The following is a 22015-nucleotide window of genomic DNA, read 5'->3' as shown; positions in this document are numbered from 1 at the left end:
AAAAACCAAGGTTTTAAACCCCTTTCTTGAATTTTTCGTACTTCCTGAAAAACCCCCAATTTCAAACTTAGAGCCACACCACTTTAGCTGTTAAAACTATCCTAAACTTTGGGGATCATTCGCATAGATCATTACATAAGTTTTCTCTAAGTTTCATCCCATTCCAATAACTTTTCATCCCATATTTCAATAACCTGCCCCCTTCCATCCATACACTCCATTACTCTCCGAATGTCTCCAAAGCTATCCAACCACCATAACCTAGCTTCTTATGTATCCCCATCAACTATCCAAAATCTTTAAACCCTAAACCCTTTTTGAGTTTAGATTCTGCAAAGTTGGCTCCTAGTTGAACCTATTCAACCTAGGGCTACATCAAGTAGCTTGATTGAGCTGATTATGATCCCATTTGAGATTATACGAACATTACAGGCAATCATCTTTTCATTTTTTAATTTAATAACTAGTAAGCTTTAAAATGTATTTTCTTCTAGTGTGAAGTAGAGTATCCTTGGTTATATTCTTTTGTTCGTCAAAAGAATAGGTATCATGGAATCTAGTTGCCTTGATGCACTGGAGGGGCCCTGAGCAAGTTGATAAGGTTAGAAATCTTTGTAGGTCGCCGAGGATACAAGAACCTTTCTAAGGTCATGTTCCAAAAAAAAGGGACAAATTGTTTGGACCTGGGGTGCATTGCAACTCATAAAGTCTTGATATTTTTTTTTGTCAATGCATGTTCATTGTTCATTTGTTCCATCTTTGGTCTTCCAAAATATAGGCTTTTATGCTTTGGTGTTATCGATGACTCTTCTTTTGAGTTTTTGGATGATTAGACTGCATCAATGGATGCCTCTTGCATTGGATATACCCTTTTTAAGACTGTACAAGGTCTTTGGATCTGCAAATTGTAGTTGTCAAGGTGCTGTGTAGATGTCTAGTAGATATTTCGTAGTCTAGACGGTTTTTGTTGTAGTTTTATCAAATGCTTTGTCTGTTGTTTATGCCAAATACATTTAAGTAATGAAACATTTACTTAAGATATTATTTGTAGATAAAAAAATATGGTAAATGCCCTGTATCTCATTCCAATAAAAATAGTTAAAGAATAAAAATCCAGGAGGTTAAAAAGTTGACTCCCATTTTGAGAACAGACTTTGGAGGGTATGAAGTGAAATTTTCACTTTTTTAATACTGGGGTTCCCCCCCCCCTCAAATATAAAAGTTTACAAATATTAATACAGTAAAACACTACTAAGAGCTAAAATATGGTAAAATATTCATTTGTTTTTATATCTAAAAAATATTTTTGTTCTAAGTGATTTTGATAGTAATTTAAGGTTTTGCTAGAACTTTTCTATAACTCCTCTAGTATGAATGAAATTTAAGCAATCTTGGATTTGTTGGATAGTAATTTAAGGCTTTACTAGAACTTTTCTTTAACTCCTCCAGTATGAATGAGAGCAATCTTGAATTTGTTGGCAAGTTGGATTTGTACTCTTACCTAATACAAATGTTTCATGGGGGGGGGGGGGAATTGACTGGAGAGCAAGGATATTTCTCTAATTTGAGTTGTTTGATTACTTATAGAGTTATGGGTAAGATCATATTTTCTGGAAACATTACAAACCAAATGTCAGACTAGGTATACCATGACAGTAACCAAATTGAAGAACAGTATAAACCAATTGTATCTTTTGATTGTTTGAACTTCTAATAGCTTGCTTCTTTATTTCTGATATCTTCTTCCTATGATGATTTTTGATGACTTGATATGACTCAGTGTTGGTTATTGATTACTAGATGTGGCTTAATGTTGATTTTTTATTATATGAGTTAGATATTACAAAATCTTTAGTAATGTTAGAAAAGAAGGGAAACAAAAGGGGAGGTGGAAGGGGAAACGGCCCCCCCCCCCGGCCCGGCCCCCCCACCGAGCCCCCCGCCCGGCACCCCCGGCCCCGGACATCCCACCCCGGAAAGCCGAACAACTTTTCCCCCCCTCGGCCCTCCTCATCCCCCCGGCCCCCATCCCGGTGCGGCCCTCTTCGCCGGCCGATATCCTTCGTTGGAAGAAGCCGTGTCGGGCGGCTGGCCCGCCCTCCCATTGGTGTTATCAGACCTCTTTGGCTAGCAATGGAATTCCTGGGTTCTTTAGATACTTTTATCATTGATGAAGGGATCGTATTCAAGTTTGCCTCGCCGCTGCCATGAAGGCCATCAATGGTTCTCCTGGATGTTGGAAAGTCTCTTATCTTCATCAGCCTTGGGAACCTTCCAGCCTCTCCGTGGTCGACTTCAACTCCTTCCTGTGGATCAACGCCTGGTCTCCCTCGGAATTTTGGAGCGAGAGTGTCCGCCGCACGGTCGCGCGGGGCGCCCTCTTCGTTCGATTTGAAGACCCGACTTGAACGATTGTCCTATGCCGATTTGGTTGAGGTTCCGCCCAAGCCTCCGCCCCGCATCCAATAGCGATGACTCGGTATTCACTGCGATTATCGCATGACCGGATCCCCGGGTGCCGGTTGCCGTCGTTGGACACGAGTTCCAAGTGCTTGCGGTTTGCTGCCCCAGAGCCCCGGCGCAAAGATGCTCTCCCGAGGCCGCCTCGCCATCGATTGGTTTCCTGTGCCGCGCTTCTCCTATGTGTGCCCATCACCCTGGGTTGAGCTGATGATTCCTCCTTCATCGGATATTCCGAAGTCGATTGATCGATTGGAACTCATGTCGCGCAGCCCTGGCCGGTCCATCGAATCCACGAGCGCGCCCACTCATCGCCGTTCACGAGCGCCGCGTCCACGGTTCCGCCGTCGATGCCGCCGTGATCCATCGCCGGTTCCTCCTCGATTGCCGCCGTGTTTGTTCGAGTTTCTCCTCCCGGGCAAGACATACGAAGGCGGAAGAAAAACGAATCGCGACAACTAGCCGGAGGGGCGGCGATCGCTTGCCCGATCGTTCGCGGCGCGATCTTCGCATCGTTGTTTCTGCCCAACCATGACGAGGTTGCTTCGTTGGGCGGCATTCTCAAGCCCCTTCACGGGCTTGAGCTCTTTGGTACGCCGGCATCTTCCTCTCGGGTAAGCCCATCCGGAAAACCTAGGCGCCGGGTCTGAGCCTCGATTACCCCGAAAGCAACCCGAAGAACCCCAGACACACTATCTCCAAACCAGAACCTACAGACACACGCCTCTATCCCTTTCTACACCACCGGGCTGGGCTCATACAAAGCCAGAACCGACCCACCCACCTCGAACTACCCAATTCTAAATCCATTAAAGAAATCACTAACCGCCACAAGAAACGCCAGAAACACACCAAGCGATCAAGCAATATGAAGTTAAACGACCACCGAGCCTTACACTGCCCTCGAGGCATCACCCGGCCTCACCGCTCGGCTCCACCATTACCGACAGGAACCCCCCCCCATTAGCTCATCCTTGTGTGAGATTTGCCAGACGTAGTTTGGATAGTCGGTTATGCATGCAGTAGTGGACGGCCCCTTGTTACCTCACCTTCTTTTGATAGCTTAGTTTCGCTCCCCCCACTATTGTTTAAATGAGTGATGTTATCATTTGGAATGTTAGAGGCGAACCAATGCAACAAGCTGAAATTAAAGGCAACGGAGTAAGGCCTCTTTGTGGCTTTATTGAAACCATGTTCGGACAATGCGTGGATGCCATCCCATGCCCCCTGGTCTTCATTTCCAACCACCATTCCCAATGGGAAGGGGTTCTTTGGGATCCAGAAAATCCAGCAACGCCCCCCCAACTACATTTCCACTATCTACGTTTCCCCTCCCATCTCTTAATTGTCTATGGTTTCAAGGGTGGATAGGACTCCTCTTTGGGATGACCCCACACCCCTCCGCGGCCAGCCTGGGGTATTGGGGGCGACTAATATTGTTCGATTCGCAATGAACGATGGAGGTAACCCCGAGGGGTGACAACTCTCTTCTGGATTAATGATGCGAAGTCTTTGATCTTCGTTGGTCGGTCGGTTTACTTGGGATAATCGAGACTGGATCAGCGATGCCTCAAAATTGATAGATTCGTAACACCGGTCCCTCGTAGAGCTCTTATGATTCCCCCTCCTCGATCACTCCCGTGCCATATCAAGCTCGATCATCCTTCATTTGGTCCCAAACCCTCAAATTCTTCGACATGTGGACTTAACTCTCTTTTCTCCCCACCGTCATGGATGCCGGTAACCTGTCCACGTCGCTCTCTTCCTCTTGTGGCTTTTGCTCGAAAACTCCGAAACACCAAAATTGCCCTTCGTTCTTGGAACTCCTCACATTTGGTAATATTTCTACTAGTGTCTCCGAGTGTCGGGTGAGCCTCTCAGGGTCAGTCCTCCTTAATCCGATCCTTTTGCCACTCCCGGCGGATGAGGAAAAGCCCATCCCTTCACCCTCTTCCCTAGTCTCCCGGAAGAAAGTTTTCTTCGTAAAAATCCCGGATCAAGTGGCTTGAGCTCGGAGATGCCAACACCGCTTTCTTCCATCACTCTCTCAAAGCCCACAATTTCAATTCGCCGCCTCCTATCGCGGAGTGGTGCGGATCTCGACCTCCCGGATTAAGGAGGAGGTCGTCTCCACTCTCTAACCTCCTCTCCCCCCTCTTCCCCTCTGCGCCTCCTCCCTCCATCCTTAATAAATTCTTAGACCACTCCCTTCTTCCACTCCGTGGCTATCCCTTCCCCGATGAGATCCGTTACGCCATTCGTTCCCACAAAGCCAACAAGGCCCCGGTCCCGATGGCTTAGATGGGATTCTTCCTAGCTACTTGGGATTTTATCGAGACCGACCTTATTCATGCAATTCGTAGCTTCTTCCTTAACCCGTCTCAACTTGCCACCATCAACAACACCTTTCTCTGCCTTATCCCCAAGAAGCCCGGTGCCTCTTCTCTCTCGATTTTCGTCCCATTTCGCTCGCAATCTCATCTACAAATTCATCTCCAAAATCCGGCCAATCGTCTTAAATTGGTTATCCCCTCTCTTGTCAGCCCCAATCGGTCGGCATTCATCGCCGGTCGGAGCATCTCGATAATATTCTCCTTGGCTGAAATTGTCCGTGGTTTTGATAGAGCTAATCCCGGCTGCTCTCATGAAGGTTGATCTTCATAAAGCCTTCGACTCATCGTTGGGATTTTATCGGTGAAGTCTCCGGGCGATGGGCTTTCCCCCACCTTGTCCATTGGGTCGAGACTTGCATCTCCACTCCTCATTTCTCGCCATCACCAATGGATCCCCCGCGGCTTCTTCTCCTCCGTATTGGTATTCGTCAAGGATGCCCTCTTTCCCTTATCTCTTCACTTTAGCATTGAAGTGCTATCCCGGCTATCCAATCCAAAAGCGATCGGATGCTCATTTCCCCATTCCCAAATGTCGTTCTCTTAAGCTCACCCACCTTGCCTTGTTGATGACCTTATGATCTTCTCAGGCTGACCACTCCTCCATTTCCTCATCCTTGAAACTCTCTCCCATTTGAAGCCCTTCGGCCTAAAGTCAACTTGAGAAATCCACATCTTTCTCTCGTATCTCGATTCCTCGGCCGCCCTCCCGGCTCTCTCTGGTTTCTCCCCTAGCCCTTCCGTGACCTATCTTGGTCTCCCTCATCCCTGGTAGGCTCACTCCCACCATTGCTCCCCCAGCGATCATATTCGAAAGAAGCTCAACTCCGGAAGAGTAAGCTTTCTCCTTTCGGGGAGAATGGTGCATCACCCCGTCCTTAATCCTCCTATCTCTACTGGTGTGGTATTTTTCCCTTCCTAAATCTATCATCCATTCTCTGAGTCCCTTCGTGCTTTCCTTTGAAAGGTCGGAATCCTCCCGCTTCCTTCATCCTATTAGCTGGAAAGCCATTTGTCGTCCCAAATCTGATGGTGGTCTCGGATTCCGCCGTATCCGTGATATGAATAGGCTGCCTCATGAAACTCATATGGAAGATTGCCTCCGGACATGATTCCATTTGGGTTTCTTCGGTATATGCCTATCTCCTCAAGAATGACTCGATTTGGACTGTTGCGATCCCCTCCAACCCCTCTTGAATTTGGATGTATCTCCTGACTCTCCGTGATCGGGCCCTCCCTGCCATCTCTGTTAGTGTTTCCTCTGGTCATTCCACTTCTTTTTGGCTAGACCCCTGGCATCCGATGGGTATCTTGTTCTCTATTCTTGGCCCCAGAACCGTTTATAACACCCGTATCCCAAAACCGCCCCCTCTCCTCATTCATCTCTTTTGGTTCTGGTCTCCCTCCCCCACCCCGGCTCACATAGGTTTGGAGCTCCCTCCCCCCTATCCCCCCTCCCCGATACCGCATTGTTTGGCTGCACCCCCACTCTACCCCCTTTCTACTACATCGGCTTGGAACCTCCCGAGAACCCCTTCTCCCTCTACCCCTTGGTCCCCTCTTTTTGTTCAAAGGCCACATCCCTCGCCATGCCCTTACTCTTTGGAGAACCCTTAGCCTTGCCCTCCCTACCCAAGCTTTTCTCATTAGCCGTCACATTCTTGCCAACCCAAACTGTGCCATCTGCTGGAATAGTTTAGAGGATATTAACCACCTATTTTTCTGTTGTCCTCTTCCCGCTCCGTTTGGACTCGCCCTTCATCCATTTGGCTTAATCCCGTCGTTCTTTTGGTTTGCACATGAATGGACCTGGATCTTGAGAATCTTTGCGGTACTTCGCTTGTGACCTTGTGGGTAAGCTTGTCTTTGCCGCCACTATTCACCATCTTTGGTGGGAGCGTAACATGCGCAGATGGTCCTCCAAATCCCGTTCAATTGATATGATTTGGAATGCCATCTACTTTGATGTTTTTTCGAGATTGCGTTCTCTCCCCCCCCCCACGTTGATTCTCCAAGAAATAGGCTAATTGTTAGTTCTTGGAGTCTATCAGCTTCTTTCTTGCCCCTCACTTGATGTTTTTTTGTATTTGCATTCTCTCCCCTCCCCCTATTGTAGATTCTCCAAGAAATAGGCTATTTGTTAGTTCTTGGAGTCTCTCAGCTTCTCTCTTGCCCCCTTTTCATTGTTTCTTTCGTATTTCCTTGGCTTTTGGTAATTTAATTATTTATTTATCCAAAAAAGAAAAAAAAAAGGAAAAAATAAGGGCTGACAGGTGGGCACGTTGGTCATCTAAGCATGCTTAGGTGCCCCTCCACTGTCTTGCTGCCTTGACATCTATGTTGCAAATGTTCCAGAGAATTGTTGTGGGTGCTTTTGAGAGGGCAAAGTTTGGAGCACCCGGCAAGTTTTTTCTATATGTGTTTGTCCTTCCTCATTTGGCTTGCTTTTTCATTACAGCATAGAAAAGGGTTATCTTTTGGAACATAGTTGTCTGGAACCACTCATACTGTGATTGGACCTCTGTTCATTGGTTTGTTTTTCTCAGTTCATGTTGCTGTTGAGGTTAAGTCTTGTCATTCAGATTCAAATACTGAAGTTCAACAAAGATTTGTAGCTAATGCCCCAACCAGCATGCTTTTTCTTATTCACATGGTGCAGCAATCTTCTGATGGTTGTGTTAGGGAAATGACTTTACTACCCTCAGAATGTTTTAATGATCACAAACACGTATGCAAGATCTAACATCTACTCGTGTTAAAAGACAAAGCATCGACAATTCTAGAGAATACACTAAAGCTGAGTGTACATTGCACTGAAGCAGTTTGAAAGATATATAAAGACCCAAATCAAGGCACTCATGATATGAAGGACCAAGATCGGACTAACCCATGTGCAAGTACACCTCAAAGCTCAAGAATGATGAAAAGTCAAGCTTAAAGACCCTGCATTTAGAATAAGAAAGTGGAACATTCTAAAAGTATGAAATCTCAAGTTTGCGTTAAACTAAATAAAATACATGGGCAAAAACGTGTATGGGGTCAGTCTTAAGGTTTCGAAATAAAAATTCCAAAATTATTTTTTGGAGGCCCTAAAAAAGGTCACGGACTATGTGCCGGTCAATGTGAGCCAATTTGGCCTGATTTTTTTTCAACAGCATTCCAGAAGCCACACAGTGTTCGTGGAAGCTTCTGGTCAATGCCAAGGTCATGGTTGATGCCATGGTAGACTTTTGATTGACTGTCAGGCCAGGTTGGCTTCCAATGGCTATTTTCAAATGGTTAAATTGAGACGGTCGACTGTGAGACGATGCAGGTTGACCATGATTTAAAAAATATGAACGTTTTCTATCTGTTAGGATCCAATTCAAACCCAGTCTTTTGGCTATAAGTAGGGGCTTTATTGACTCTCATAAGCATGCTTATCAAAGCTTTAATTGCCTTCATTATTGTGCTTTGGTTATAGCCTTTTAGTCTCCCTAAATCTAAAATCCATTTGGAGTTCAATCCCTTTGATCAAGAGGGTTTAAGTGTAGAGCTCAAGGTAGATTGTTTCGAGGTTGGAGACAAATCAAATGCATTCATTTCATATTCATACAAAGGGTTTGTGCCATACCCTAAAGGTATTTATAGTTGGTTTATTTAATTTTTCTTTTTTAATTGGGTACTCTTGCCAGAATCAAAGATTGTTGTAGCACTCTTGCCTAGAACAGGATTCTGTAAAGGTGTTGTATCCTCACCCATTGTATCGAATGGGGCATACTAGTGGAAATCTCTCTGAGGTTTAGATAAATTCAGTTGAATTGAACCAATATAAAAATTGTTTTCTCTTTATTTATTTGCTTTAAAATTTTAATTGTTAATTAATTGTGATTACAAGGCATATCCACGGTGTCAACCTATTCAACCCCCCTCAAGGTTGACTTTCAGGTTTTCTGAAGATGTGCTGCATTGGATCATCCAGCTGCTGATTGTTTTTTTATGATTCTTATAGTTTTAGTAGTCCTCACTCATCTCTTCGATTCTCTGACAGAGTCTGACTTTACTTTGCCTGTGAAAGCTTTTTTGGTTTGTAATTTCCCCCCATAATGGCTGGATGGGGTTATTCTAAGCATTAAGAAGTCCCAATCATCCATGCTTTTACATTTTTAACTGCAGTTTGTATAGTCTGTTGCCTTGATATGGGCTACTGGGTTTAATCTTTGTTCTTTTAAACTCATTTATTTCCTTACATACAGTTAGCTAAAAATAAGCTATATTGAGTTGAGAAGGGACTTCCTTTTTTTACTTGGAGTTCTAGCTAAATAAGTTGAGTTGAGGATTCGCTTCATTCCATGCCAATTTCTGTCGGTGGTTTTTTTCTTCTTCTGTATATATGATCTTTCATTCTTTATGTATACTCTCTTTGTTAGTTTATAACTTTGACTTATGTTTATCTAACTTTTGAAGTTAAAGGGATAGATGAAGATGAACTCCTTCCATTTTTTGTGGACAACTACCAAGAAGCAAAAGAAGCACATCACCAGTCTTACAGAAATACTGAACTCAACCTTCATCATGAGACTATTCTGGGTGTCCCTACTCACTATCAAAATGATGGTTCTTTTCTATTCTTGTTGACACCTATAGTTTCACCACCATCTGTCGATTCTGTTCATAAGTGGCTATCAAATAATGTGACAGGTATCAAGTGTGAATATCTAAGCGAATTCCACCATTAGTCAATGACATTTTAATCTGATTTTTTGGCTATGGAATGCTAGGTATCTTGGGAGAGAAATCCCACAAGCAGCCTTTTCAAAGACTCGATAGTCATCTAGGTCTTGGAAATGTGAAAGCTAATTCTTCTGGTATTAGGGAAATATCATCTGAGCTCCATGACCTTCCGGCAGCTTCGCCTAATAATCAGTTGGTCTCACAAAGTTCTTCGATGGGTGTTTCTTATGAGACTTCACTTGTATCTGACATGAAGCATAACTTGGATCAATTCAGTCAAGATAGCAATGGAATCCTGAACTCGGAATTTGATCTTTGTCAGATTGTGGATTCCACTGAACCGCAGCTAGGAGGGACAAATTTGAAAGGAAAAGCATGCAGCCAAAACTGGGATGAAATCTCTCAGATTTCCGGTCCAGATAAAAAACAAAAGCTTACCCCTCTCAGCCAAACTGGATTTCGTGATCCTGCAAGTATTGGTGCTGGCCAACAACTAACGTTGTTGAGTATAGAGGTATGCTCTAGTATGATAAATTCTGATGGTTTTGCCATGAACTCCTCTGTTTCTATATGTAGTCCACTTCGGAAAATGTTCTTTTTGAGGGATGGTAATTAACACTCTTTCTTTTATGTTTTAAGCTTATTTTCCTGGATAATCCTTCATCTACACTATGTTTTCCTAGTTGACCTTCATTTTCAACAGGTGAAGTACACACTTTGCTGTGTATAAACATCCACAGCCTTTCAATTGTTTCCGATAGCAACATATATTCGTAGGTGTTACCTTCAGTTAGTGACAATTACTATTACTTGAATTTCCATCTATCTTTACCCCCCCCCCTCACTTTTCTTTTCTTCTGCAGAAGCGGTATGCTTCAGTAGTGTATATGCCTGGAAGAGAAGAAATTTCAGTTCTCTCCATGACTCATCTTTTCATTTATCCCATTGCTCTAATTCAAATGCAGCCTTGTTTTGAACAGGTTCATGCAGAATCTAGAGGAAATCTTAGACCTGATCCCCGAATAGATGCCGTCAATGTTATAGTTCTTGCAGTTCAGGAGGATAATAGTGCAGACATTAATGTTCTTCTGCTTTTGTATAGTAATGATGGGGAGTCATGTCAAAGGTGACAGTTTTAATCATGTTGAACCTTGATGAGTCTTTGTCTTTTACGTTATTTGCAAGTAGTTCATATTGACCAACTCTTTTTTTTTGTTTGATAATATTGACTTATTTCTTTATTACTAACCTTAGGGAAGTGTCTATCGTTCCATCTAATTATTTTTGTTTAAGTAATCTGATGGCAATGCATTCGTCTTTTCAAGGGTGCAATGTGATCCAATATATATATTTTTTAAAGTATCACCTACACATTCTATTTCATGTTCACAGATTAATCCTGTTCATAGGCTTTGCAACATGAATTCAACTAAAGCACATCAAAGGGTGTTGTGTAGGTGTCACAGGTGGTAGCACTTGTACCATCAATAAGAATGGTATACTGTGCCCACCTGTCTATTATCTTGCACAACTGAAAGATGGGGTGTTTGTTTTTAAACATAGACAACAGAAGATCTGTCTATTAGAGAAGAGGCAGTTTTCTTATTTTCTTGTATTCTTGCTTTCATTAAATGTTTCATTGTATCATCTGCAGAAATCCTGATGGAATTACTGGTTGCAAGGTGATAGTTAGCTCTGAGGAGAAGCAGTTATTTTACCATTTTGTGCATATTATTGTCTCGTTAGATCCAGATATTTTGATGGGTTGGGAAATACAAGGTGGTTCACTTGGCTTTTTATCTGAACGGGCTGCACATCTTGGTGTGCGTTTGCTGAATAAAATATCTCGGACTCCACTTCCAGAAACCAAAATTGCAACTGAAGGTTCGTCAAATGGTGAAAAAACTGCATCAGATAATCTGTTTCCTGAAACCATGTTTGGCGATCCTATTTCAGAGAATACTATAATCGAGGATGAATGGGGACGCACTCATGCTAGTGGCGTCCATGTTGGTGGAAGAATTGTCCTTAATATATGGCGATTAATGCGTGGTGAAATTAAACTTAATATGTACACTCTTGAGTCTGTGGTTGAAGCAGTTCTTCAACGGAAAATCCCATCAATCCCTTTCAGAACATTGACACAATGGTTTTCAAGTGGTCCTGGTCGAGCGCGATTTCGATGCATAGAATATGTCATAGAAAGGTCAAAGCTGAACCTAGCAATTATGAATCAACTTGATATGGTATGTTTGTGAGGATCTTTCTTCGTTGTTAGTGATGTTTATCCAGCAAGCTTCCTTTAGATTTCTTCCATTTCTAGGTGATGTATTAAATTCACGAAAAGGTAAAGCTAGGGTGATCTAGAACTGGAAAGATGGAAACAATAAATATAAATTCCCAGAGAATTTCCTTCGAAGATATCATGGTGCTGATGCAGCTGAAATGGCCAAACTATACCGTTCTTCTGCCCCTTTCAAAGGTGTCCCAAGGCCTGCTTATTAAGTGAATCGTCCTATTGACTTCCTTATTTAGGGGATGATTTTATGGGTGTTGTACAATGGTCTGTCATCTCTTTGACGGGGCCCCCCCAAAAAAAAAAAAAAAAAAAAAAAAATGCCTTCACCTTCGGTCCCCCACACCGCAGCACAAAAAGGCAGGGCGGCCCGCTACGGGCCGGCGCCCCCTTGGGCCCCCACCATTAGAAGAGAGGTGGGGAGGGGGAGGGAAGGTGTGGTGGGGGGGGTTCATGCCCAAGGCCTCCTGCTAACAATGAGTTTTTACACTCATGCTATCAGGTGCAGTAGGTGCTTGTCCACAGTGACCAAACACTATAAGAGTAGTTACTGGTCAAACTGTAAATCCTGCGTCTGTTGGGGAAAATGCTAAACTTGTAAAGGACCTTCCTGATAGATTCATAATGTTTTCAGTTATTTTCATATTAATGCTCTGATTTTCTTTTTGAAGATCAGTGTTGTTTGTTATTTGTTTTAGGAAATTTTTTCTTGTTGTGCTCCTTTTTTGATTCCCTCTCCCTTTCTCCGTCATAAGAACCAAAAGTTACTTTGTTATCAATGGTTATTTGATTTATTGTCTAGTAGTAAAAGGGCCCATCTGTGTGTATACCCTTAAAACTGAATATTTGACTTATTTATTTATGGCCCCCATGGGGTTTGTTTGCAGATAAATCGCACATCAGAGCTTGCCCGGGTCTTTGGCATTGACTTTTTTTCAGTTCTTTCTCGAGGTTCACAATATCGTGTTGAATCTATGCTTCTGAGATTGGCGCATACACAAAACTATCTTGCCATTTCTCCTGGCAATCAACAGGTCTTCTGCCTTTAAAATTTTTCTGCTTTCCCTATTGCTGCATGAAATCAGTTTGGTGGTGACTACTTGTGGACAACGATAATTCATGTTTTGTATTTTGGTTGTGCTGAATTGCTTTCATGGCCTTCTAGCTAGTCTTAAGTGGCTTCCGAATCTTTGTGTGGACCTTCTGTGTCATATTCATTTGGGTTCTACTCTATATTTTGAGCAAAATGGTAGTAATGAGGATCGTAGTCTATAATCACCAGGGGGGTTAAGCCCAACTCCAGTCCACCCTTTTGAAACCTTGTGGAATCTAGACTTCCACTAGGTTCTGGTCCTTTATTTGTTACCACCAAGTTACTTACTTAGACTGCAAATTGTCGTGTCAACATCATTTGAGTTCAAAATCCTTTCAAATTGGTAAGGCTATATTTACCAAATGAAGGTTTTCTTGATTTAAATGGTGTCTTGCAATTCAAACATGATTTCAATGGATGATATTCAGGTTTTGGGTTGTATCTTTATTCAGTGACCCCTCTCAGTAGTTCAGGTTTTGGGTTGTATCTTTATTCAGTGATCCCTCTCAGTAGTTGACAATACACTGAGATCTTGCCAATACATTTCTTATTCAGTTATTCAATGGTGTAAATGGGAAGAAGGTGTTATTTAGTTGTCTACATGGTAGCCTCGTATATGGCCATGATAGGGGAAAGCTTCACCTCTCCTGGCTATCATCCCTATAGTGCCCTTATCTGCCTTGTACCTAATGAAATGTGAAAAAATAAGAATGTGAAAAATAAGGAAGGGGTGCCAAGTGCTGCTCATATGCATGCAGGACAACATGAGTGATTGCAAAGTTTGGGTTTGCAAATAGGCTTTTTATTCATTGCTCTCATAGTCAAGAGCCAAAGGGACACACTTTCTTCTTTGAGGCATCAAATTAGCCAATTCTATAATATCGTTTCATCTACTTCTTTTTTTTCTTTCCAGTTCATAAGTTTCTCTTGAGGGGGTCCCCTAGTTCCTTTTGCAAGCCCCATGAAATTCTGAAGCCCCTAAGGACCCTATGGTTCCTTAAATATTGAAAAGATAATAAAGTGGTAGTTCAGAGAAAATGGACTTGATGAAGTGTTATACTTCCTAAATACACATAATAGGTTAGGAGCCATCTTGACACACGCTGGACAGTAGCCTCTGTTAACTTCTGTTATCTGTCATAATTACCTTATGTGACTGAATGTGTCATTAGAGATATTGATCCTTTTTGAAGATGAGAATGTATTTGTATTTTGTCCAAGAGTAACAAGTTTGAGATTTATCCAGAATGGTTATAGACTGGTGGATCATGTAAGTTGGGCTTGATAAGGGTGAACCTAACTTTGTAAATGTAAATTTTTGTCTAATAGCAAAGATGCTCAGTACACCTTTCCATCAATGGTCGTAAGAGCTCATACGGTTAATCTATACATAGAGCTGAGTTCAAGTTTCCATATTCATCCAACAATAAGGTTTTTTCAAAGAACCTGTCTACAGCTTCTTGATCTTCTACATAGTCTCTGTTTGTTATCTACTTGTACTTTAAGCATATGTCAAATATTGTACATTCTAATGTTCTGTTGACGTATGTAGATGCATTCTCTTGTTATCACCTCAGTTTTTTCCTTCTATCATAAATTTTCACCTACTGTAGCTACTCTTGAGAGTAACAGAATGTTGAATCATTGTCTTTACAGGTTGCTTCCCAACCTGCAATGGAGTGCCTACCTCTTGTAATGGAGCCAGAATCTGGGTTTTATGCAGACCCAGTTGTTGTCTTGGATTTTCAGTCTCTTTATCCATCAATGATAATTGCTTACAATCTCTGCTATTGTACTTGCCTTGGGAAAGTTGTACCTTCAAAAGTGAATACGCTTGGCGTGAGCTCATTCTCACCAGATCATCAACTTCTTGCGACTCTAAAGCACCAAATATTGTTAACTCCAAATGGTGTTATGTATGTCCCAACACAGGTATCTCCCTCTCTCTCTATAAATATGTGTGTGTGTGTGTGTGTGCACTCTTTACCACATTAAGGGGATCCTAAAGGGTGAGTAATACTTTGGACATGCAGTTTTACTTTGATCCATATTTTCTGTATCCTATAGTTTTCCCTTTTGGTGGGAGAACAAGAAGCATTGCAATTCATCATCCAATTATGCCAACAAGTTTAGCATGCTGGGTGCTTTGTGAATTAGGACCTTATTTATTGCTTGTAGGCATATGAAATTCATTTCAATAGTGATCTGGGTGGATATTCTTTGTTCCTGATAGTATTTGACGTGAGAATAATTTTTTATTTTTCTTTTGGGGGTTTTGTGGGGTGAGGTGGTGTGGGTGGAGGAGGGTTTTTAGTTCTTATCTGATGAAATTTATGGTTCATACACTTTTGTCTCATGAAATTTGTGGTTCATATGGTTGACCTTTCTTTTTATTGAAGATGCTTTCATTATTGTTTGTTGTTTCTAATATGGTACAATCAATACCATCTTACATGTCTCACATCGTAGAACAGGTCCGGAAAGGCATACTACCCCGTTTATTGGAGGAAATTCTGTTGACTCGGATCATGGTGAAACAGGCAATGAAGAAGTTAACGCCTTCACAAAGAGTTCTATCTAGGGTAAATCAAAATATTTAAGTTAATCTATTAGCAGTTGAGATTCATGACAAAGCTTTCCTAGTTTGGCAACCACTAGAATTTAGGTTTTGAAAAGTTTTTGATGATTTTATTCTTTTATTTTAATTTTATCTGATATGAATAGATCGATAGTTTTGAATTTTATGCAGTAAAAATAAATTCTTTTGGTCTCATTTCAATGATTGCACAAAATTTTGAGTATGGGTTCCTGAATGTTACAGAACAATCTTCTTCTACTTTCTGGACTACCCTCCTCAATTAACATAACCGTCATGATTTTTTATTTGGATAAAGTCTTGTTGCATTAACTAAGCAGGTTTATAGTCTCTGGTGGTAAACAACTATGGTTATGGTGGTTTGGATTTTAGTATCTTTCAATTTACTAAGGTTTCAAATATTATTTTCCATTTTACTTTTCCCAGATATTCAATGCTAGACAGCTGGCTTTGAAGCTGATAGCAAATGTCACTTACGGTTATACAGCGGCGGGTTTCAGTGGCCGCATGCCATGTGCAGAACTTGCAGACAGTATCGTCCAGTGTGGCCGCAGAACCCTGGAGACTGCCATCTCGTTTGTAAACATGCATGACAAGTGGAATGCAAGAGTTGTTTATGGGGATACTGACAGGTATGTGAACCATCCTTTCTTGTTGGAGAGTTAGTGGCTGAAAGTCTCACTTCTTTCTCCCCGTGTGTTCATAAATTGTGGCTGTGGTTTATAAATTGAAAATTTCTTCTGCAGCATGTTTGTCCTCCTCAAGGGACGTACTGTCAAAGAATCCTTTAAAATTGGGCAGGATATTGCGGCTGCAATAACTGCAATGAATCCACATCCAGTCACGTTGAAAATGGAGAAGGTGTATCACCCATGCTTCCTCCTTACGAAGAAACGCTATGTTGGTTTCAGTTTTGAGAGCCCCGAGCAGGCTGAGCCATCTTTTGATGCTAAAGGTATTGAGACAATCCGCAGAGATACTTGTGGGGCTGTTGCAAAGACATTGGAGCAATCATTAAGAACTTTTTTCACACATCAAGACATCTCTAAGGTCAGGAAGCTTGGTTTTTTATTTTGAAGGAATATTGGATTCATTTCAGAAACCGGCATTTTGAATATTTTACTGTGACAAGAGCAATAAATAAATCCCAGATAAAGTGAAGAAGAAGAAGCTTGGAGACTGGCAGAAGACACAGCATATGCAGTCCCCCTCCCTCTCTCTCTCTCTCTCTCTCTATATATATATATATATATATAGATAACAAAAGTGATTACAAGGAAATAAAATTGGAACTTCCTAACATGATACTTAGCCATATGGGAAGAAATAAGAAACAAAACAGTGAAAGGATCTACCTTATGGTAGGGATGAGGGAAGCCTAAGCTATCTAATATTTATATGTACCCCACCATACATATGGTTAGAGATAGACTACTCAAGCTTGAGCATATAGATCACCATGGCCAAGTTGACACACCCACTTGAAAGTAGGGCCAGATTAGGGCTTTATAAATGTGTCTCCTGAAAGAATGGAGTGACAGTTTCTTAACAACGTCTTTTATTAAGTGAAAGTCAACTTCAACATGCTTCATTAACTGCCAGAAGACTAGATTGGTTGCAGTGTAGATGGCTGCCTGATTATGAGGAGAAATTTGCATGAAGGAGATAGAAAATCCCAACCCATAAAGAAATGATTTAACCACACTAATTCAGCTGCAGTTTGTGCCTTGGCCTGATACTTTGCACTTGACCTAGCAATAGTAGCCTGCTTCTTGGTTCCGCCAAGTTACAATATTATCTCCCACAAAATACAGTACTTAGTAATAGTAGATGTATCACTAATCACCAGTAGCACTTGCCCAATATGCATCAGAATAACCAACTATGCCCCTTGCTTGGAACTCCCTTCAAATATCTCTAGGTATGACAAGCAGCTTCCCCGTGGATCTTCTTGGGACAATGCATAAATTGACTAACTTTTCCAAGTGCAAAGGAAATGTCCAGTCTAGTAATAGTTAAAGACATGATTTTCCCACTGTCTGAGTCACTTAAATGAATGATCTTCAAAGTGTTCACTATCAGACTATTAGTAACTCCAGACATTTGATGCAGATCCGTATGAGTATCAACAGATTTGGCAGCAAAAGTCCTATCTTGGATTGAAGAAAATATTTCCCTTCAAATAGATCGATCCCTTTCTTGCTGTGAAGAACTTTGATGCCATGCAACAAAGAGAAATAAATAAATCAGAGACAATAAAGAGAAGAAGTGAAGAAGAGAATTGGAAAAACTGCAAGAAGAGCACAAGCAATCTCTTCTTCACGCATAAGGAAATGAAATATTAACTTCCTACATCATATCTACCTATATGGGAAGAAATAAGGAACAAAACAGGGAAAGCGTCTAGCCTACTGTTGGGAAGAGTAAAGCCCAAGCTATCTAATGTGTATATGACCCCCATATGTATTGTGGAAGGGGGGCTACTTATGTGTCAGGTACCCCATGGTACATAGGGCTAGAGTAACTGACATTGACTTTATGAGGCAAAGTTGCAAAATTCATTATTTTGACGGTCCAGAGATCAGCTTAATAGGACATCAATTTGGTGGTTCTGGTGAACAATTAAAACTTTAAAATACGGGAGACCGTGGGCCATGTAACTAGGTTGAGTGAGCTGATTTCTCTGTCAATCAATAAATGCTACATTGACAGGAAAAAAATAAAAGAATAAATGCTACGTAGAGACAGTTTTTATTCATCTGCTTCTTGCATGTTATCCTTGCTAAAATCATGTGTGAAGAATCTGGAGCCTGTATTAATGTTGATTCAAGTATGCCAATGATTGGGTTTCTGTCAAAGATTTGCAAAACATGACATGAACCCTAGCATTAAAAAGCAGTGGTGAAAATCTTTGATGCAGCACAATTTGAGATGGAGTTCCAATCAGGATAAAATTCTTGGTCTGTTTTTGAGGAATTCAATTGTCAAGAAAACTGATTTGAGGGAAAAACATTTCCAAGAATTATCTGCTAATTGTTTGCTGATCATGTGGGTCCACAGCCAGCCATTTGTGATCAAGACTGAAGTTGTTTCTTAAAAAAAGACTCAGTTACTGTTCATGTTACAGTGTTTTAAGGGATATTTCTTGGTTATTTTTATGGGATAATTGTGAGCAGTTTTGTTAATTCGGATAGGATGCTTAGGACTAGTTGTAAATTGCTAAGAGTCCTAGTATAGTTTTTTTATTTTTTATTTTTTATTGGAGTATGTTCACTTATCATTTAAATGCTTGTAATCAGCCTATTGATAAAAATATAGAAGAAGATGAAGTGAAGCTTTAGCTTGCAGCCCCTCCCTTTCTCTCTCCTCTTCTCTTCTTCTTTTTATGAGTGTTCTTCTCCATCTTCCCCTTCTTCAAGATTGATTCTTCTTGGATTTCCCCTTCTTCCCCCTATCTTCTTTATGCTTTTTTCTCCTTTATAAGGGATTTGGATAATTATGGAAGCAGCTTTTAATTTGGGTAGGATATCTAGGATTAGTTTTAGTTAGTTTTAAATTGCTAAGAGTACTAGTGTAGTTGTTTTCTTACAGGAGTATATTCTTTTATTATTTAAACATTATTAGCCTATTGAAAAAAATATAGAAAAAAAGATGAAGTGAAGCTTTAGGTTTGTACCTTTGTACCCCCCTTCTCTCTCTCTCTCTCTCGCCCCTCTTCTCTTCTTTTTATAAGCGTTATTCTCCCTACTCCCCTTCTTCAAAATTGATTCTTCTCATATTTCCCCTTCTTCCTTATATCTTTAGTATCATCCTTTATTTTGTCCCCCAGTATTCTCCCCTTTTTCTGCCTTTCTTGATTGAACATGTTCAGTCTCTCTATCTCCCCCCCCCCCCCCTCTTCTCTTCCTCTTTTTGTGAGTATTCTTCTCCCTCTTCCCCTTCTTCAAAACTGATTTTTCTCAGATTTCCCCTTCTTCCTCCAATCTTTATTATCCTTCTTTATTCTGTCCCCCATTATTCTCCCCTCTTTCTGCCCTTCTTTAATGAACATGTTCAGTGTCTCTCTTTATTCAGATTATGCAATTACATTATGCTGCTTTTATGGTTTGTTTTTTTGCAGAATTAAGTATATGTCTCACATGACATTTGAAACTGTCCAAGAAGAATTTTCACTGTTCTGCTTCTTTTCCTGTTTTATTATATGCCAGGTTAAATTATATTTGCAGCGCCAGTGGACAAAAATTTTACGTGGCAGGGTGTCCCTCCAAGATTTTGTATTTGCGAAGGAGGTACGGTTGGGTACTTACAGTTCTAGGGCCACCTCACTTCCACCAGCTGCTATTGTGGCCACTAAAGCAATGAGGCTCGATCCTAGGGCTGAACCCCGCTATGCGGAGAGGATACCATATGTTGTTGTTCATGGTGAACCTGGGGCCCGCCTTGTTGATATGGTTATAGATCCGCTGGATCTTTTGAGAGTCGATTCTCCTTATAGGCTTAATGATCAGTATTACATCCGAAAGCAAATAATCCCAGCACTGCAGCGGGTATTTGGACTTGTTGGTGCTGACCTGAACCAATTGTTTTTGGAGATGCCCCGGCTGATTAGGCCAGATTTATCTAAACGTCAAACAGCAAATCAGCAGCGGACAAGAATAGATTATTATTACCTCTCAAAATCCTGTATTGTGTGCGGGGAGTTTGTCCAAGCATCAAGCCATCTGTGTGATAATTGCTCCAAGAAGCCATTGGTGGTCGCAACTGCTGCAATTGGTAGAACATCGAAATTGGAGCGAAACATTCAACACCTTGCTGCTGTAAGTCTTGTGGTTACTCTGAATTTTTGCTCGGCATTTTGAGGTATTAGTGAGCATTTGTAGTTGAACTTGGTAGAAGTCTTACTCTGTTGTGCTTCCATCAGATAATAATTTATATTCAGTAGGGTAATGATGTATTCTCTCAGTTTTAAGAAGCCAAATGTTGTTTCCTGGTCTAACAGTGGTGATAGGTGTTTCTGTGCAACAGATATGTCAGCACTGTGGAGGAGGCGACTGGGTTGTTGAAAGTGGGGTGAAGTGCATGTCACTTTCATGTTCAGTGTTCTATGAGAGACGGAAAGTTCAGAAAGAACTGCAAGCTGTTTCTTCTGTTGCTACAGAAGCTGGATTCTACCCCAAGTGCATGGTGGAATGGTTTTGAAGTACTGCTATCCTCCATGGAACTGTTCTAATCCCAATTAATGTTGTATGTCCTGCATATGTATAGTCACACACACACACACACACACACACACAGAGAAAAAAAAAAATTTAGATAAGTAAATAACTGTATGTGACATAGAGAGAGAGAGAGAGAGAGAGAGAGAGAGAGAGAGAGAGAGAGAGAGAGAGAGAGAGAGAGAGAGGGGGGGGGTTTCTTGTGGTCTGGTGTTGTAGTGATGGTTTGGGAAACAAAATTTATTCCTGGGTTCCAGCTCCCTTTTCCTTCACTTGAGGCCAGCATCATTGCTTCCATGGCTCTTATTAGATCATAATATTTTCGACTCATTTCATTTTTTATATTTATCAGTATCAGATTGGCAGATCGATACAAAACTATTGAATTGGTTGAAATAAAAAATGAATGTGGATTAGGGAAGTGTAATTGATTGATCAAATGAGATAGAGATAAAAGGAATACAGAAAGTAACTGGTTAGTACAATGGGAGAGAGAAGAAGGATAGGTATGGGGTTTCCACCTTTGAGACCTGAGACTTAACCATCTCAAGGTAGGATCTGTACCCACCGTGTTGGGTATGGAACTGCCCTTCTCCTTCAGATAGGGCAGCTAAACTTGGTTAGATCACCGTTGGCCAAGCCATTATCAATGCTTTTTGTCTCCCCCACTATAGCCCTGTCCCTCTAAAGGAGGAAGTGTCTATGCCTTCGGTTGCTGTCATGGTTGGCATTAAAGGCATTGTGTCTGTCTAAAGTTATAGAGCATGTACACATCATACAAGGGGAAGTTAAGTCTAAGATATAAATAGCAGGTGGAAAGCAATTGACAATGGATATTAACAAGGGAACTAAGTTAAAAAGCCAAGGAAAGAGGTGATAGTGGGAGAATTGGAGTTGAATTGGGTTCTTTGGCTTATGCTTAGAATAGGGTTTCAGTCTTAGGCATTAACATGGAATTTTCCATGTATTGCCTAGTGGTAATTACGCACAGTAATAAGATGTGTACATCAAATGATTTTCATACACTGTGTCTTCGTCTTCCTCTTCCTCTTCCTCTTCTCTGCTTCAGTTTTCGAGGTGATAGAGACTTGCCCAAAAAAATAAATGAAGAAGACAACAAAAAAGTGATAGAGGGAGCATTGGAATTGAATTGTTATAGAAAATTAGATTTTTTTTTTTGTTTTTGGGGGTTTTGAAGTTCATCCTTATTTAACTTATGCTTATAATAGGGTTTTAATCTCAACAATTAAT

General features: G+C 41.2%; 1 protein-coding gene across 1 annotated transcript in view; it reads left to right on the top strand.

Annotated features, from left to right (window-relative positions):
- The window catches only part of REV3 (recovery protein 3), a 32659-nt gene extending 11831 nt beyond the window's left edge, over positions 1-20828 (top strand). Inside the window, exons 14-24 of the mRNA XM_089153305.1 lie at positions 9297-9530; positions 9611-10077; positions 10544-10689; positions 11218-11809; positions 12747-12893; positions 14609-14884; positions 15427-15534; positions 15975-16180; positions 16295-16598; positions 19757-20365; positions 20574-20828. Of these exons, the coding sequence (XP_089009431.1) occupies positions 9297-9530; positions 9611-10077; positions 10544-10689; positions 11218-11809; positions 12747-12893; positions 14609-14884; positions 15427-15534; positions 15975-16180; positions 16295-16598; positions 19757-20365; positions 20574-20747 (3263 nt within the window). The 3' untranslated portion in view covers positions 20748-20828. The remainder of the gene's footprint in view (positions 1-9296; positions 9531-9610; positions 10078-10543; positions 10690-11217; positions 11810-12746; positions 12894-14608; positions 14885-15426; positions 15535-15974; positions 16181-16294; positions 16599-19756; positions 20366-20573) is intronic.
- The last annotated feature ends 1187 nt before the right edge of the window (positions 20829-22015 follow it).

Source organism: Hakea prostrata, chromosome 4 (genome assembly GCF_041222555.1).
Source record: "Hakea prostrata isolate BN-2017 chromosome 4, UWA_Hpros_2, whole genome shotgun sequence".
In the NCBI taxonomy this organism is placed as follows: domain Eukaryota; kingdom Viridiplantae; phylum Streptophyta; class Magnoliopsida; order Proteales; family Proteaceae; genus Hakea; species Hakea prostrata.
This window is presented reverse-complemented; position numbering and strand designations above follow the sequence as displayed.